Genomic DNA, 18,355 nt, shown 5'->3' on the forward strand with positions numbered 1-18,355 from the left:
TATTTCTGTAAGTATCCTTACATGTCCTTTTTGCAATAGCACACTGTGGCTCCTTACAGCTCTTTTCCTTCTCACACCCCCTTCACTAGGACATGGCTTGTGCTGCAACACACGCGGTACATCCTCTGCTGTCGGATTATGTTCTCAAGTGCAGGTTTAGAGAAGATGATTTAGAAAGGCCAAGTAGGAAGGATAGAGCAGCTAGCAACAACCACGATAAGAACTGGGAACCTAGAAGTTTCTGAATTTCACTTTAAGTATCAGAGGTGTGTCACTGTGACGTATCTTTATTGGAAACATCTCATCCTTCTAGCACTATCTGAACTTGTATCCCAAAGGACTGGTTCGAAGAACACTGGCATTGCCCTAGTCTAATAGAGAAAGCTCGCTTAAGTGATGTTCAAACATGTGTTGTCCTTGGGCAATTGTTCTGCTTTCAGGAAAATGGGCTTCAATAACTAGTTTGCTTGGTTTACTCTCTTGCAGGGCACGCCACTTTTGAACTGGGAGCTACGTGGATTCATGGTTCACATGGAAACCCAGTCTATCATCTAGCAGAAGACAATGGTTTACTCGAAGAGACTACTGATGGTGAGAGAAGTGTTGGACGGATCAGTCTTTACTCCAAGAATGGGGTGGCTTATCATCTTACCAACAATGGGCAAAGGATCCCGAAAGATGTGGTTGAAGAATTCAGTGATTTATACAACGAGGTTGGTATTCAGCTGCTTTTTGAGGTTGTAGATTTGCCTGAAAAAGTGAGACCCCTTGACAGTTACAACATTCCAGGTACTGGACAAAGGTGGAAAACCAGTAATGTCTTTAATTTCTTTGCAAAATATCAACACTTAGTTTGCTGTCATCTGCTTAACTATACCCCATTTGTCCCTGATGTGGGATTAACTCACTGTTGTTAGGAAGAACAATCTTTCCACATTTGTCATCAGTTTAATCACTTCCAGCAACTATTGCTGAGGAGATCCAGTCATTTGCTTTAGAAAGTTGCTACTTAATTAAAAGAGTAGAGGAGGGATCAAATTACTAAACAAAGTAGAATGCAAAACCTTAGCAACAACCAGCTAAATATTGTAGCCCTGTGACATTTTATTGATGTTATAAATACCATAGCATGCTGTGTAGTATGCCAGAGTCAGTGCAGTATCATAGAAATTTCAAGTTTTCTTGCATCAGAAGGAAAGGAACATCTTTTCTGGTAGATTCAGACCAGTGTGGACTTCAGTTTAAGGGTTTTTTTAACTTCTTTTGATCAATGTTCAGTGTAGATGAGGGCTTCAGTATGTGACAAAAGAGCCAAATAGAAAAAAAAACCCACAAACAACTACAGATGCAGCACCTAAAAATGCTAAATAGAAGCCTGCAAGACAGAAATGAAAATGCATGTTTAGTGGAAAGATTAACCTCGGCTAAAAAATCGATAGGCCCATAGACTTGGACAAAAAAGGCCAAATTATTTACTTTAATGAGACTCGGCACTGCTGCTGTCATCCTAGTATTTCTTTCACAGAGGAAAATAGAGTTTCTTACCAAGTTGTGTGCTGAACACATTTGAAAGATTTGTATTAGTTCTATCTGCTTTCAGTAGGAAGATTTGGCCTTAGGTAGAGTGAAGTGAAAGACGGAGGCTTGCCAAAGTTAATTATAATTATTCTCCACATTTTTTTAATGTCACTTATGAAGTACATTTAGGGGGGTCAATGCAGATTGTCTAGTCTTCCAGGTAATGGGATCTCTCAGTGGGTTACATAAAATGGAGCAAAACGTTATTAGGCATGCCTAAAACCTTCAGATTTTCATCTGACAGTGAACTTCACCAGTATCTGATGCTTGGCTAAACACACACTAGATTCAGGTTACTCTTGCATACTTTATATTTAAAAATATATCCGTGAGCATTTAGGAAGCCACCAAGAAAAAAGTCACTGTAGCCTGTAAAGAACTGTCAAAAATTGAATGGGGAGCAGAAATATGGATTTGTTTGTTTGTTTGTTTGAAAAAGACTTTTGACACTGTCCTGGGTCTCTGAACTGGAATCTGTGATGGAATGGCGCAAAATCATTTCAGTTTTGGAGAGGGGTAGTAGGAATTTCAAAGAAACCTCATTATGGAAGGAATTTAGCAACCCATGGCAGGGAGGGAATTCTTCTTGGATAAATGCAGGCGGAGATAAATCATCTGAACAACTTTTTCATATTACTGGATTGAAAACAGAACCAGAGCCAACCAGGAAAAAAATCAGGTGAGATGTGTATGAAGCAAGATTAACAGCAGCTAAGACTAGAAAAGAGAGAGGGAGTAAGTGAAAATACTGCAGTGAGCAGCATTATATATGTAAATGGCACACTGCCAAACTGCATGCAGTGCTCGGTGATCATCCTGTCTCAAAGATGATAGGAAAATCTCCAGCAAAGGGAGGGTGTCAGAGGCAGGCAGACTCTGAAATGAGAAGAGAATACAAAGATGAGAGCTACTTAGCTTTGAGATATACCCGACAAGATAAAGGCTGTAACAAGGTGCCAGTGTTTTAGAAATTATTAATTTGGTAAATCTACCCTTTCTTTTAAGGCAAGAGAAAGGGGGCAGTCAGTGACATGAGAGGACACCACATTAAAAGTTAATCTTCTTTATGCAACGCATAATTAGCTTATCGTTGCCACAGGATATCTTTATCGCTAGGAGACAGAAAAGGCTTTCACATTTATGGATTGTAAAAATGTCTACAGCTACTCTCTGCGATAAAAAATATATAAAGGACAGCTTAACACAAGAAGAGGACATCAGCCAACCTCTTAATTGCTGTTGTTGGGGAGGTGCTTTCTCCATCTTCCTTCAGAGTGTGCTGGAATTTCTTGCAGGGGCAGCTCACTGTTTTGTTGAACTTCTTGTCCCAGCCTCTTTGGGGTGCCAAACTGGATGATCTTCAGTGATTTAAGACAGCTGACTGTGGTTTGTTCCCTGCACTGCATCAGAAAAGTGGGAATTAAGGTGAACTATGTGATCTCCTGAAAATCTCCAGTTAAAAAAGACTCTGAAATACAAGTGCCCCAGTGGGTGGGCAGTCAGGAGCACATGCAGCAGTTGTGTGGCTTTGGGGACCTTTTCCTCTGGCATAAAGTGCAGAGAATATTTCTGTTTTCACATGCTGAGTGCCTGGTGCATTTCTGTTTTCTGTTTTGTTGAGTCCCCCACTCCCGCAGCATTTTTTTTTCTTTTTCATCAGAGTCCATTCCATATTTTTTTTTTTCATCCTGGCTGGTCAATACTCTGTTGATTTAGCTGGTGATGAAACGGGTGCTGGGGAGGAACAGTAGGAATTTGGTCTTCAGTTCTGCATCTCTGTTTTTTTGAGAAGGCAGTTTTTTTGAGAGGTTTTGTTAAAACATCTTGAAGTTGTCCAGGATAAAAAGCCATCTTACAGATCACCAAATCCTGAGGTCAGGCTCCTCCCTTGCCTTGTAGGAACTCTCAGACCCTTCTCAGAGTCTTGGGGCAGCCTACTGTTAGCAATCCCTCCATCACGTCATCTGTCTCTCAGGCTGCATCTCTTCCTTTAGAAGAGGCTGAGATAATAAAGGCTGTGACACATGCTGTCCTGCCTTGAAAAGAAAAAAACAAAACAAAACACCAACAAAACAAAACAACCAGCAACCACGTGATAGATGCAAAGCCTAATCAGGGACGGAGCACTGGCATTAACAGCGGAAAATGTAGTCCTGAATGAACGGGGCTAAATTTGTCACAGTTTTAAATGCCTGCCCTTCCCTGCACAGCCGGCTCACTTCCCATGCACTCACACACTTCCCTTCTTTCTCTGCGACTGCTGCCATGTGCTGGGGCTCGAGCATATGCCTTCAGCTCTGCTTCTCCATCTGTACCTCTCTAGCCCCAGTTATCTTGTCATCTGGACACCAGATTCTAGTGAATGTGAAGTGCAGAGGGTCTCCCTCGAGTGTTTCACTTGGGTATGTGGAGTCACTGAAGCTGGAGCCTAGCAAGGCGAGGTCTCTCCTCTTTGTGCTGAATTTTCCTGGTGTGAAAGGCAAGGCACCCCAGTACCTCCAGAGCTTTGCCTCGCTAGGTCATTTGGAAAGTCCTTACGTTTTTTCCAGGCACTTGTCCAATCTTTTTTGGCTGGCTGCTTCTACTTCAATACAAATTTTGCTTCTTTTTGTTTGCAGTAGCCTGAATCTTTAATAGCTGCAGGGATGCCTCACAGAAGCCTTTATTTGGTTACGAGGAAGCCGAGCAATAAGAATGCTCAGCTCTTCATTTCTGTAGCAGAAAGTTCCTTATGAGAGGCTGTCTTAACTGAGAGGCTGTTGCGCTGCGTTAAAGTCAGTCAAGATCTATCACGAGCTTGTGGCCGAGGTGACCTGAATCCTCCTCCATCAGAGCACAGCAAACTGAGCAACACCTGTAAGGAAGGTATCCAGTCCTGCACAGCAGCTACCTGGATTTCCAACCACGCGTTGCCAAGCTATGCACCGTGAGAAAGGGCATCGAGCCTGCTGTTGGCAGGACAGCTCTCCAGCCACTGTTGTTTTAAGACTGTCCTTCTTAGACCGTGTCCTGTGCAGGGCTGGCACTGCTCAGGGTCATCGTCAGTCCATTTGGTCAGTCTCTCAGTCACCCGCATTGGAAGGTTTCCCAGGGTATGATGTCCGTGCCATGTATTCATAATCTTCCCACCTTCCTCTCCACCTCTGCTAGGATAATTAGGGGAATCCTGGGGCTGGGGGAGGATTTTGGCCTCTACCTGCTTATCACAGATCACAGAATGGTTGAGGTTGGAAGGGACCTCTGGAGATCATCTGGTCCAACCCCCCTGCCTAAGCAGAATCACCTCTGCAGCAAGTTGCACGGGATTACATCCCCACAGGTTTTGAATATCTCCAGAGAAGGAGACTCCACAACTTCACTGGTTAGCCTGTTCCAATGCTCTGCCACCCTCATGACCTTACCATACCACATCTGCATGACCCTCAAAGAAAAAAGACGGGAGTGTGACCTTTGAGAGTGATGTGTGCAGCTTTGGTGTCTGTGTGTGCATATAACTGCTGGGAAAACGTCAATAGGGACAACCCATCTCAGAGTTGCTCTTCTGTCCCTGCTAAGTCCTCATTTCCCTCTCCAAAGAGGTATTAAAGGCCAACTCCCAGGTAGTAGTGAGGAGTGGGAGGGAGGTGGTGAGATTGACAAGCTAAATGCAGGTGAAAAATCGCACTGCTTTGCCTGCCCAGGAATTTCACAGTCCATTGGTCAGCCTGATTTCAAAAAAGTGGCTATTTTTACTTAGGCTTTTCAGTAAGGATGTGGTCCCTAAAGACCTACTTCACAGGAACCCTCCCTTTAACAATCCGCTAATTAATGGCCTTGCTATCTGTCAGCTTTCTCCTCTGTGCTGCAGAGCTTCTGGGGGAGGGATGCAGCCAAAGAATGACAAAGTTTTCCACCCTTCTCACCCCCACCCTGTGCTGGGCTTTGTGCCATCCCCAGTTAAGCTCCAGTGCCTTGTCTTATCGTAGAAAGCAGGACCAAAGGGCCACCGAGAGTCACCGTTCCCTCCCTGCCCCTCTATTGCACTGACAGATGTCTGGCCTGGTAACAGCACAAACCTGCCTCTGTTGGGGTTTTTTTACTGACCAGGAATTAAGTCACTGCAGTTTTTAAGCCAAGTGAGAAGAAGACAATGCTACGGATCGTCACCGGCGCAGACAGGAAGGAGTGTGGATTGGGATGTGCTTTCCTGACCTCCTTCAGTGCTGAGAAACTTCTTTATTTAGATTTGTTCTTCCTAAGAGACTGCCTCTTCCTGTGGTGGAGGAGCACGTACGTAGTAAACATGTGGAGGTGGAAGCCTGTAGGTAACAGAGGGGACATCCCTGGTGGAACTCCCATTCTCTGCAGAGACCCTAGTTGTGGGATACCCCAAAGCTGGTCAGGAAGAAGACACAAGATGTAAGCTGAAGTGAAGCCATTTTAGGATTATGGCCATTCAATTAACTCCTTTTAATTTCTGACCTTCAGCCCCATTTCCCTGCAGGATTGTATGTAAATCCTCAGAATTAGGGAAGGAAATCTACTTAGAATGAGTAGTCGCTTGAGATGTTCCACATCTTTTGCTTCTGCTGATGGTTCTTGCAGACAGACTTCTAGGGCCAGTTGTTCTGCCCAGCTTTAGAGTGGGAAATGCTGAGGTCATTGTGCTGGGATGTGAGTTTGCCAGTGGTAGGAGCTGGGAGTTGATGCAGTCTGTGGCTTTTTTTTTCTTTTTTTTTTTTCTTCCTGCTTGTGTCAGGTTTGTGATAACAGAAAAGGGAGATGAGTCTGCACTGTATATGGTGTTGCTCTCCTTGCTCATGGGTACAGTGCTCCCAGTTTGGATACATGGCTATTTTGTAGGGTTAACCAGAAAATCAGCAGAATCTTTCAGGTCATTCTTGATGCTCCCTCTCACCAGGATCTTTGAGATAAAGCCCCCTTGAACTCTCTCAGGAACCCTTCTGTCATCCCATCATGATGAAATGATTGAAGGAGAATGTGTTTTCAAATCTCACAAATGCCTGTTCCCAGTGACTTCAAAGGTGGTCCCATAGGCATGATGATGCTTTCTGTTATTATGAGCAGTTTCCCACATGGGGAAGGAAAGCCTAGGTAACTCCAACTCCAGACAGTGCAATTCTGCTCCTACTTCATTGGAAATCTACCTTAAATGAGGGCTTCTAGTGAACCTTTTCCATAGTTTATTATACAGGATATGTTCGTTGCATGTGTACATTAAAGAATATATTTTGGGCATCTTTTTGATTCCTTTATTATGACAATGTATCTTTTAATGTAGGACTTGCTGTTGTTTCTCCTTTTGCTTCTTGCCTACAACGGCTTTGCCTTCTGTTCTTCATCAGATGGTTCAGCATCCCCAAGAAGAGAAAAGCAAGGAAATAACAGGCATCTTGAGAAAAAATAATAAATCTTGATGGTGATTATACTTACCTGCTGTCTGTTCGATGGGATAACATATATAGGAAAGACTTTACTTGATGTTTACAGCACAGAGAACTGTGCATTTCTGCTCTTTTCTCTCTTGGGCAATGAAGAATACAATGGTTAATAAAAACATGCCCATGGCTTACTTATCCTTTTGGCCAAATGGTAGCTGGGTTTTAACACAGCTTTGCTTGTCTTGTGAATGTGTTATCTGCTTATAGTGTGCAATCGGCTTATGAAAGCTGAGCTGCATTATGCTGATGCAAGGTCTATGTAGCTTGAACTTGCTGGAAGAGGTTTGAGCCTCAGACATCAGTGGACCTGAGAATTATGTGATGTTGAAACTGCCAAAGAGCTTTTGGCATTGGTGAAACAGAGAAGGCACTATTTCCTTTTTCTTTTTCTGGAAGCCTTCATTTCATACAGGGCATCGGTCTCCACCTTTCTTGTCTGGAAATCTCGGAAAGGCTGTATCCCAATCAGTGTCTGCAATTCTCTTCTGTCTTCATCAGTTCCACTCAAATTTTCTTGTGATTCCTTCTCCTCTGTTTTTGGAGTTTATTTTCCCCCTTTTTTCATTCTTTCACTTATTTTCTTCTTCAGTTCCATCCTCATCCCTTACTTGTCCTTATCTATTCATCTTCCTCCACTCATTCACAGATCTGCTCTCTGTCACTCCTACCACTGCTGTGCATTTTTCCTCACCACCTCCCTTTCCTCATCATCCATCTATTTTTGCCTCCTCAAATTCACTTTATTCGTAAAACTCGAGAGAAAATCAAGCTTCTGGGGAGAATTGGAGTGGGAAGAAACTAAACCATGAATTATCCATATCAGTAGAGAATGATATGGCTCTGGGAGCCTTTGAAGGAAAGGCTGCCACGGTTCTGCCAGCCACCTACCAGGCGTTTACTTTTGAGTTGAACTTCTTGGTATGTCTGAATAATCTGTCTCTGAAAAAACATCGTAAGTTGTAATCAAACCATCTTTGAGAGGAAAAACTCACCAAGCAGGGATATTGCCTCTCTGCTTGTAAGAGTACTGTGCACCCCTGTGGCATGATGTAAATGAGAAGGTGACTCATTCTGGACAAACAAGTCATTAATGGGATGAGTTGCACTTCTGGGAGGCATCTTTTAAAAGCTTTCCTGTGTTAAAAGATTCCTCAGAGTTTTTCCATGGAAATGAAGGGCCGTGATTCAACTGCAGGCTCTTCTGGCAATATTACAGACAGAAGTACACATCACTCCAGACGGCCACAAGCAGATGGCCAAGGTGGATGGTTGTTCTCTTGCTTTTAAGTAGCTTATGTGGTGGGAAAGTGGGGTTAAAAAAAGGTCAGGAAGATTTCCTTCAAAGAAGAATGCCTTGTTAGAAGGGGATTTTTCTTGTGGGTCCTCCCTAGGCTGGCTCCTGGTGGGGGGCTAATGCCATTGTTTTCCATGGATCTATACCTGTCTTGCGCTCAACAAGTAAAACATGTGTGCATACAAAATTCCTTTGCTAAGCTGGTGTTGGTTGCTTCCTACTTTTCAGGGGACAACAGAAAAAGTAATTCCGAAACTGAATTCCCCCACCCTGTTGGATTCCTGGGCATTATTGCTAAATAACGGAGAGGGTGGAAGGGCTGGTTCCAGGTTAGAGCAGTCAAACGTATGGGCCCTGCAACCTGGGATTAACCTGAGACACCGAGGTGGGAGGAAAGCTGGTGCTTTATTGTCAGATGCAAGGAAGCACGGGGGTCCTGCTGCTTGAGTTCACTCCCAGTAGACTTTGGATGGAGACTGGGGCCAAGTCAGGCTGTGACGCTGCTCAGCAGAGCCAGAAATTACACACAGCAGACCCAAACCTGTTCTGTAGAGGTGCTCTGCAATCTGCACTTACCTGGCTTACTGATCCAGCTGCAGCATCTAAACAGCTGGTTGAACACCAGGCTTTAGGTACTGAAAATGGCAGGAGTGCCTCAGTTGGTGTTCTGCAAGTGGTAAAACAGACACGCTTGAATTAAAAACTAACTTAATGTTAACTTAATGACTTAATAGTAACTAGACTGTTGAAGGTGAGTAAGGGTGGTTATCTTTGCCTGGAGGGAAGTGTTGCTTCCTGCCTGCCTTCCAGCATAGCTGTGGGTGCAACTTGACCTGGCGTTGGAGCAGACTGCATGACAAACTACTAAAGCTGATCTCTAAAATTGGCAAGAGAAGGTGACCTGAATGTGCTGGGTTTGAATGTGCTTGGGGCTTGGATTCTGCTGTGAATTACGTTGTCCATCTTTCTGTCCTGTCTCTGGCAGGTCTATAACCTGACTCAGGAGTTCTTCCAACGAGGTAAACCAGTCAATGCTGAGAGCCAGAATAGTGTGGGCGTCTTTACACGGGACGTAGTGCGCAAACGTGTCAAGGCTGATCCAGATGACACAGAGGCCGTCAAGAGGCTGAAACTAGCCATGATCCAGCAGTACCTTAAGGTGTGTGTGCACGTCATTGTTTTTTTGTTTTAACTAAGAGCAGACAAATCTTGAGCCTCAGACACCTGGCTGAGCCTCACCCGTCACTGGGGAATTGCTTTCTCCTGCAGCTGGGGCAGTTTGTATTTGTATTGATAACTTTTAATGCCTTTACTCTTTTACTTTTTTTTTTGCCCGTCACTGGGGAATTGCTTTCTGTGGTCTCCTGCAGCTGGGGCAGTTTGTATTTATATTGATAACTTTTCCTCATGGGGCATATCCAAAGACAATGGGATCCAAGAAATAATGCCTTTACTCTTTTACTTTTTTTTTTCTTCTTAACCTTATACTTTTAGCTTTCTAGTTAGAAGGAGCTTTCCTAGGCCCTGTTAAATTTTCTGGTTTTTTTTTTTCTTCTTAACCTTGTACTTTCAGCTTTCTAGTTAGAAGAAGCTTTCCTAGGCCCTGTTAAATTTTCTGGTGTGATTTAATGTTTTCTTACCACCTGAAGCTTTTTTCTATTGTCAGATTCTTTTAGTAATGTCTTATACCTGGGACCCCATGATCCTGCCTGAGTGTCTTTTGCCCGCTTCTGCCTCTGTCCATATCTCTTCTTCTTAACCTTGTACTTTCAGCTTTCTAGTTAGAAGAAGCTTTCCTAGGCCCTGTTAAATTTTCTGGTGTGATTTAATGTTTTCTTACCACCTGAAGCTTTTTTCTATTGTCAGATTCTTTTAGTAATGTCTTATACCTGGGACCCCATGATCCTGCCTGAGTGTCTTTTGCCCGCTTCTGCCTCTGTCCATATCTCAGAGACCAGAAGAAATGTAACTTTGATACTAGTAATTTGCTGAAGAAATCCCTAGAAAGCATTTTGAAGGTAAAGCAATAAAATCAAAGGTAGATGGTATAAACCCATGCCCTAATCATCTTTCTTCACGGCTTCCCTAGTTCTTTTTATCTCCTTGATGCCTTGGCCTAAGTGAGATCTCTGTGGGATGAGGACTTAATGCTGCATCAAGCACCTTACAAGTGAAGTGTAACAATCATTCCTATTTCAATTATAATGACTTAAAGGCTTATGAAATGAGACAGGGGAGGCAAGCAGCACTCTGTGATGAGAGTAAGTGTATGGTATTCACTATTTACAGGTGGGAAGCTGAAACAAAGAGAAATAAAGACCTGAAGAGTCTCACAGGAGATGTGTGATAAAGCTGAGATTTAAACCCAGGTGTCCTGAGTGCTGTTTTGATATCTCAGTGTCCTAACCCAACAGCTTGTATCACTGGGCATCTCCACAGCTGCCACGTAAAGACTGGTTATTTACTGTGTTATCCATGTAACATCTCCCATGCAGACAATATTAGTCATTTGATATAGCTCTGGTTTTCCTGGTGATTACTTTTGTGGTTGCTACAGATTGCCACAGCTGGAGACTTTTCTGCAAGTCTTGCAAATCCCTTCTCATGTGTAAATACCTGAGAACAACAAAGTTTCTGATACTTAAGACTATCAGATCAGAGCAATTGCCGAGAGAGTGGGGATTAACTGGTGTCTCAGGCATAGTCTTGATAGTTGCCTGTTTTTCCCCCTGGCATTTTTCCTTCATGATTGAAAGAATCAAATAGCCATCACGGTTTCATATCTTCATAATGTGGAGCATCCAGGCAGGATGAGCCGCCTGTTGCATGACCCAGGGTGTAGGGATTGTATTGTGGGCCAGCAGAACTGACCCTGGGTGAGTGTTGGAGAGTGGTCGCTCAGCCATCAGATGGAGTGGAACCACAGCAGAATCAGAGGATAGATCTTCTTCAAGACGTAGCTCCTGGTGGGGGTAGATCTTCTTCAAGACGTAGCTCCTGGTGACGAGGCCCAGCAGTTGTGCCTGCTCAGTCTTCACTGGAGTCACTGGGCAATGACCAGGAGGGTGCATCCAGCGGTTTGTCAATACAGTCACAGCAGCAGCTTGTGAACTACTTAGTAAAACTTTGACTTGTTTGTTTGACATCTTAGCCCAGCACAGAGATTCCTGCTCTGGATCAGGATGCCCCACAAGGAGAGGGTCTAGGCTTCCCAGGCTTCCAAACATGGTCATTGAAGCCTGGAAAGGCCTGGAAAATTGGCCAAAGGGTGAGGCAAGGAATTGTAGTATTCTCTTTGCCTCAAAAGCTTAAAGAATTACAGTGTGCAAATCATTGTGACTCCGGTGATTTGAAGATTTTAAGATCACTGTGTCCCGTGTATCGGTATTATCATTAGAAACTTATCACAAGACAGACCAAACATCCTGCCTTTGTTCCAGGGATTGATGGAAGCTACAGCTATGCCTAATACTCCTGCAAACATTAACCAATAGGTCCCGAATCTAAAGCTTGCAGGGATTGTTGGAAGCTACAGCAATGCCTAATACTCCTGCAAACTTTAACCAATAGGTCCCGAATCTAAAGCTTGGATAATCACAAGTGAATCAAACACAGGTGTCTCACATCTTGGCATTTCCCTTTTCTGTCTCCTTCAGTTCCTTCTGTCTTGGGTCCTCTCACTTCTGGCAGATTGTTAGCTTGCTGATTGCTGACTGATGGACTTGGAAGCTACAGCAATGCCTAATACTCCTGCAAACTTTAACCAATAGGTCCCGAATCTAAAGCTTGGATAATCACAAGTGAATCAAACACAGGTGTCTCACATCTTGGCATTTCCCTTTTCTGTCTCCTTCAGTTCCTTCTGTCTTGGGTCCTCTCACTTCTGGCAGATTGTTAGCTTGCTGATTGCTGACTGATGGACAGCATGTTGAAAGCTGCAGACCGCTGAAATAGCTGCCAAAAGTTTTTCATGGCTCCTCATGGGAACCTTTATTAACATTGGAAATAGCATCTGATTAACATAGCTCCAGCTTCTGCTGTCGGTCCACCAAGCAGCCAGTCCCTGGCCAGTGAAGTGGGTTTTAAATGATAGAAAACAGTCAGAACTGTAACCCAGAAGCAAAGACATCATCTCTGAACTCTGGATGATGCAACCGTGGCCGATGCAACCAAAGCTGATGCAGCTTGTTACCATGACAAAATGGTTTCTCTGGTTGGAAGGAAGGCTAAAGATTGATTTTGACAGATCCTATGGCCTAACACTTCTTTACTAGCAAAAATAATGTGGTTTAGGAGTGGGATTCAGGACTCCCAGCTCGTGCAGCTGCTCTGCGCCTTTGCAATATTGTGCCGTGGCAAAACGAGTTCCTCTGTGGCAGTGTTGCTTTTGTGTTGCTTTTCCTTAGGTAGAAAGTTGTGAGAGCAGCTCCCACAGCATGGATGAAGTCTCACTCAGTGAATTTGGGGAATGGACCGAAATCCCTGGGGCTCATCACATCATTCCTTGTGGTTTCATTAAGATTGTGGAGATTCTGGCCCGCTCCATTCCCGAGTCTGTCATTCAGCTCCGCAAGCCAGTCAAGTGCATCCACTGGAACCAATCAGTCAGCAAGGAGATTGAGAGGGTAGCTGACCACAACAGTGACCTCCCCGAGGAGGACAAGGCCTCCGATGTCTTCGTAGAGTGCGAAGACTGTGAGTTCATCCCAGCTGACCATGTCATTGTGACTGTGTCCTTGGGAGTCTTGAAGAAACGCCACGAGAGCCTGTTTCATCCCCGCTTGCCCGAGGAGAAGGTGATGGCCATTGAGAAACTAGGAATCAATACGACTGACAAGATTTTCCTGGAGTTTGAAGAACCTTTCTGGAGCTCTGAATGCAACAGCATCCAGTTTGTCTGGGAAGATGAGGCAGAGAGTGAGAGCTTGACTTATCCTGAGGAGCTGTGGTACAAGAAGATCTGCAGCTTTGATGTTCTTTACCCACCAGAGAGGTATGGCCATGTCCTGAGTGGCTGGATCTGTGGAGAAGAGGCTTTGATTATGGAGAAGTGTGATGATGAAACTGTGGCAGAAACCTGCACTGAAATGCTTCGTAAATTTACAGGTCAGCCATGCTCTGGGTCCTTTGGTGAGTGGAAAAGAGAGGGCGAGTGGGGCTGGGGTGTTGAATAACCACTAGGAAGGAAATGCACTAAGGTAGTTTTTAGTTCTTTGGCATTTTATGTCCCTTTGAGTGGGCTGTGCCTGTGCTTCCAGCATATCTCCTGCTTGGGTGTGCCTGAAAGCTGTTTATACAGAGGGGCTGATAACCAGCTCAGGAAGTGGTGGGCAGAAGTGCTTGAGGATTCCACATCCTTTGCCTTATTTAACCACAAATAACTCTTCAGCAGTACTCCTGAGGACTGATATCAGCTGTGGAAAGCAGTGTAGCTCTTTTAAAGCCAGTGGAGTCGAACCTGTTTAGATCAACTGAGGTATGGTGGTTGAATCACATCGCTGACTTCCATTCAACATGAGGCTATAGGGAAATCTCATTGACCTAAATTTTGAAGGATCCATTGATCTTGAGAGTTCCTGTTTTCTGGGTACCTCACTGAAACCTTCCTGGCCTTCACAGTTTTCACGTTTACTGACCATACACCACTTTAAAGGCAGCAGTTGGAGCACGACAGACCTTAGGTGTATTATAGTGAGAAAATCCAAGATGAAATCACGAAAAGTAGTAATACGTGAACACGCTGCGCTTTAGTTTGTCTGCCGTCACTTCTCTAGAGGTTGCACACCTTCCCAAGAAAAGGGCTTTTTGTATCTGCAGAGGTCTTTGAGATCCTCTGACGGAAGACACTGTACGAGCGCAAGTGTGAGGTAGTAACACTGAAAGAAATAGTGGTTGACTCATTGGCAGTCTTGAAATAAGGATTTTGAATTTATACATAATTATAAGCAATTATAAGAGCAGCATCCTCTAAGACTGGATGTATTTTATGCTATTCTAGAGATGGGTCCCATGATTAAGCTATTTATATCTGCCTGCTAGCTCGTGTTAGCCAAATCTCAACACCCGGTGGGTTTCCAGCCCTACCTTTTGTCCATGGACCTCCAATTAACTGAAGAAATTTGCCTTCACAAGTATAGCTTTCCCCTGTGCTTACAGACCATCTGCTACCAACAACATGGAGATCTAGAGAAAGGGTCCCAGAAGTTGAGGACTACCTGCATAACTGGCTACTGCCAAAAGAGGTTTTATGTTTTGCTACTCTCTTCAAAAATCATAGGTTAGACACTAGATTCAGAAACCCTAATGCCGCCACCAAAACTGAATCCTTGTTTCAGTTTGTTCGGTGTTGCATTTATGTTGGATGATGAACCTGTGGCTCCCCTGCAGCCTGCAGAGAAGTAGGATGAATCAGTGAATGCTGGACTCTGGGCAGCCTCTGCCTCCTCAGCTGTTTGTTTTCAGTGGTGTTGGGTATCCCTATGTTACGTTGCAACGTCAGTACATACACGCCTTCTTTCCTCCCGACCTCAGCAGGCCAGCTACTGCTCTACGCAGGCGTAGCAGGAGGCTCTTCTCTTTAAGGCCAAGTTGTTCCAGTGCTGACATCTCCCAGAGCATATGAACAACCTTGTTTGTTGCAGCTCTTCTTGCTTAAGACCTCTTTTTTTAAAAAACACCTCGATTAATCTGTAGGAATTTGGCTCTTTGTGTCTTTCTTAGTTTGGCAGATGGGAGTATACTCTCCCTCTTCCTTTTTGGGCTCCTTACTGTTATTATTGTTTGCGTGTGTTGGATGTTCCTGTCTTCCTCCCAGGATGGAAATATGTTGGCACTGGGTCGTCGGTATGTGCTGCAGTTGCTGTTCCAGCTGATACTGCACCTGATCACTGTCCATCAGACTCTTCAGCAGTGTGAGCTCTATCTCAGCCTTCTGCTAATCCTAGGTTATCTAACCCTGGAGAATTTCAGACTGAATTTACCAGGGCCTTGCGCTGCAATGAACATTTTGTGCAAAAGCTGAGAGGTGACCTCTCAGCTGCTCGAAACTGCAAGAAGAAAAACTATTCTCCGAACACCCATTATGCAACGTGACCCATTCTGCTTTCTGCCCAAAAAACTTGTTAGCTTGTAGAAAACTTTTTCACAGATCTTCCAGGATGGCCTTGCTAAGCTAGCTTTGCTAGTTTATCCTGTTACCCTTGCTCCCATTTTCTCTAGCAGGTTCACAGAAGAAGCAATACCTCAAGGCTAATCTGGGCCAGGTGCCAGGCAAGCTGAAATAACAGAAGCGTGCTCAACTCTCCGTGCACCTACCATCTTCTCCACTGATCTGTTTCATTGGGAGTGTGAGAGTGGATTAGAGCAGCCAGGGGGTGGTTGGAGGTGCACAAAGCAGCCTTCTGTCTGTGATCTAACTGTAGTCGTTTCTGAAAATGACTGGACTCCTCTGGTCCAGTTAGGACCACCAAACCCAGCTTTTAAAGCGTTACCCACCACCCAAGTTGATGTAAGTCAGCTCACTGGGTGGGGAAACTAGTCCTCCTAGGATCCTAAGCTCAGTGGAATGAAAGACTCTTCCATAAGGCAGTTCAGGTCTTCCACACCTCACTTGGTGCTCTGTGACATCTGAAGAACAAGTTTTTCTCTACTGAGTGTTGAGGGAATATTACATTCAGTAATGAAAGTAGGTAGTATGAGCCTTTTAACGTTCACTTTACCTTTTGTAGCTTTCATGTTCTGGGTATAAAATCCCCCACATTCTTTCTTCTTATTCTTCTGTTACAGAATTAATGCATTACCAGGTGGATTCCCATCTTCAGCTGTGTTTTCCCAGTCCGTTGCTCGTGGAGGCCTTTGCTTTGGCTTCAGAGGGTATTAGACCAGTCCTATGTTAAATTCATTCTTTTAGACTCACACTGAGAATTTCTGTCTGAGAGGTGACCTTAAATTTCACATGCAGGTTAGTGTTGCAGATTATCTGGCTTTGCAGTGAAAAGCTCTGAGGATTGTTCTAACCTAAGGACCATTGACAATTACTGCTTTTCACAACTGGATGGCTGAAAAGCAGTGTCCTCTAAATCTGATTAAATGGGGTGCCTTCAAACAATTAGAAGTCTTGCTCTGCTTTCTTTGTTGGCTAAGCTCTGAGTGTTAGAAGCCAGAAGGCGGTAATTGCAGGCCTGTTCCCTTTTGAAGGACTCACTGATTTGTCAAGCTGTGGCTGGAGATGCCCTAAATTGTCCTCCCCAACATCCAGCTATTTCCCTAGAGGGGAACGGATCTCTTTTAGGTTCTGCGTCAGATCTACCAGCCCCATGTGGATGCCTGGGATACCCCAATGTCTCTTTGGTGGCTGTGGGCACTGATGTGTGGGTAGTACCACAGATCTCTGTTGGCCTTGATAGGGTCTTAGATACCCTGCTCTCAGGTAGGCAACTAAATTTGGGTGTCTTAATTTAGATCTGTGAGTTGATTTTATGATAATCTTGTGTCTCATAATCAGCCCCATAACCAATAAATTTATGTAGCCACACCTCCCAGTAGCTGAATAAAGATGGGATTGTTTGAGGCATGCGGAGTTATCTTCCATAGCTTCACAAGTGGAAATCTGTGGCATGCAGGTATGTACCCTCCTATTTTAGTGAGGGCAGAGATCCTTTTTTAGCCACTTTATCTCTCTTTGGACAGTGGAAACTTAGAAGTTTCCACATCTGTATTAATTGCTACTTTTATCTGTAAGCAAAGTCACATGTGCTCATCTATTTAAGAGCAGATTGAGAAAGTCCAACTGTTCCTTGAATGAGTGTGGCCCTCCCAGTCTTTGTAGTTTCTGTCTTGCAGACCACAGTTCAGGATTGGAGCTTGTGTTACGTGTTCCCGTCTGACCGCCAACCAAGCGCCTCCTCTCCGTGTGCAGCAGAAATGAGGGTCTCCTGATTTTTCTCTTAGAAACAGCTCCTCATATTAAAAGGTGCATAAATGCAGAAGCACAGGGGCACAGTAGTTGCATACTGGACACGTGGATCATGCTAACACGGTCTGGTGTGCTGGAGAACCTTAAAGGAGCTGATGAGAGCTGGTAGGTGTGCACCACACAGCATGGTGCTAGGGAAGGAGGCTGGCTTCGGTCCTGGGAGCTGTACAGCTGTGTTTTAATGTACCCGGGCTCCTTAGCCCTTCTCCACACTGGCAGCTGGCTCAGGCATCTCTTCCTGAAGCTCTGCCAGGTGCCCAAGGCCACGTGCTTCACGTTGCTGTGCTGCAGTTTCCCTTGTGATGAAGTTGCTACGTGAAGAATAATTCCCCCGTGGGAAGGCTGCTGTTTACCTGCTTGTATACACAGTACAAGGTCATCCGTGGGAAACACTAGAGAGGGACAAAGCTGTTGCTATTACCAGTCTGAACGATTGCTCTATTAAGTGTTGCTGGATTTATGCAATTTTTGATTGGGCTGATGACACCACAAACCCTTTCGTTAACAAATTTCAGTCTTCGCAGATCTGTGGCCTTATCTACAGGCTGACCAGCCCTTGTCTCATTGCTTGTAACACTCTTTATGCAATTTTTGATTGGGCTGATGATACCACAAACCCTTTCATTAACAAATTTCAGTCTTCGCAGATCTTATCTACAGGCCTTATCTACAGGCTGACCAGCCCTTGTCTCATTGCTTGTAACACTCTTGAGTTCCTAAATTTAATCATCTTTTTGTCAACATCTTACTTGTTGACTCCTGTATTGAAAATCTGGGTACCTTGACGGTGGAACATGAGAACATGCAGCAGCTACAGAAGAGGCACCACCAGCCCACTGCAGAGGCTCCTTTAATTTGAAAATACATTGTGTGATTGGTTTTGTGTAATGCAATGTGATAGATTACTGCTTTGGCCCTGTTTGGTGGTGTGTTGTCTAACAGCTTTCGTGATGTGTTCTCCTGGGCTTTCCCACAGCCCTTAAAAATAAAACGTGGTAGCTTACTTCCTTGATGCATCTGAGAGCTCCCTGTTCTGACTCCCTTGGGCTTTTCACTTCCATCTCAGGC

The 18,355-nt window shown here is 44.4% G+C and overlaps 1 protein-coding gene across 5 annotated transcripts in view; it reads left to right on the plus strand.

The window, feature by feature from the left end:
* The window catches only part of SMOX (spermine oxidase), a 26,619-nt gene that overhangs the window by 4,277 nt on the left and 3,987 nt on the right, over positions 1 to 18,355 (plus strand). For 2 of the 5 annotated variants that reach the window (XM_009699861.1, XM_009699862.1), the window contains exons 2-5: positions 487 to 713; positions 9,299 to 9,472; positions 12,720 to 12,954; positions 13,057 to 13,419. In XM_009699861.1, coding sequence (XP_009698163.1) covers positions 487 to 713; positions 9,299 to 9,472; positions 12,720 to 12,954; positions 13,057 to 13,419 — 999 coding nt within the window. Of the gene's footprint in view, positions 1 to 486; positions 714 to 9,298; positions 9,473 to 12,719; positions 13,420 to 18,355 lie in introns of all 5 variants that reach the window. The other 3 variants (XM_009699859.1, XM_009699860.1, XM_009699863.1) reach the window with 2 other exon arrangements.

This window comes from Cariama cristata, unplaced genomic scaffold (assembly GCF_000690535.1).
Source record: "Cariama cristata isolate BGI_N322 unplaced genomic scaffold, ASM69053v1 scaffold1605, whole genome shotgun sequence".
Taxonomy (NCBI): Eukaryota; Metazoa; Chordata; class Aves; order Cariamiformes; family Cariamidae; genus Cariama; species Cariama cristata.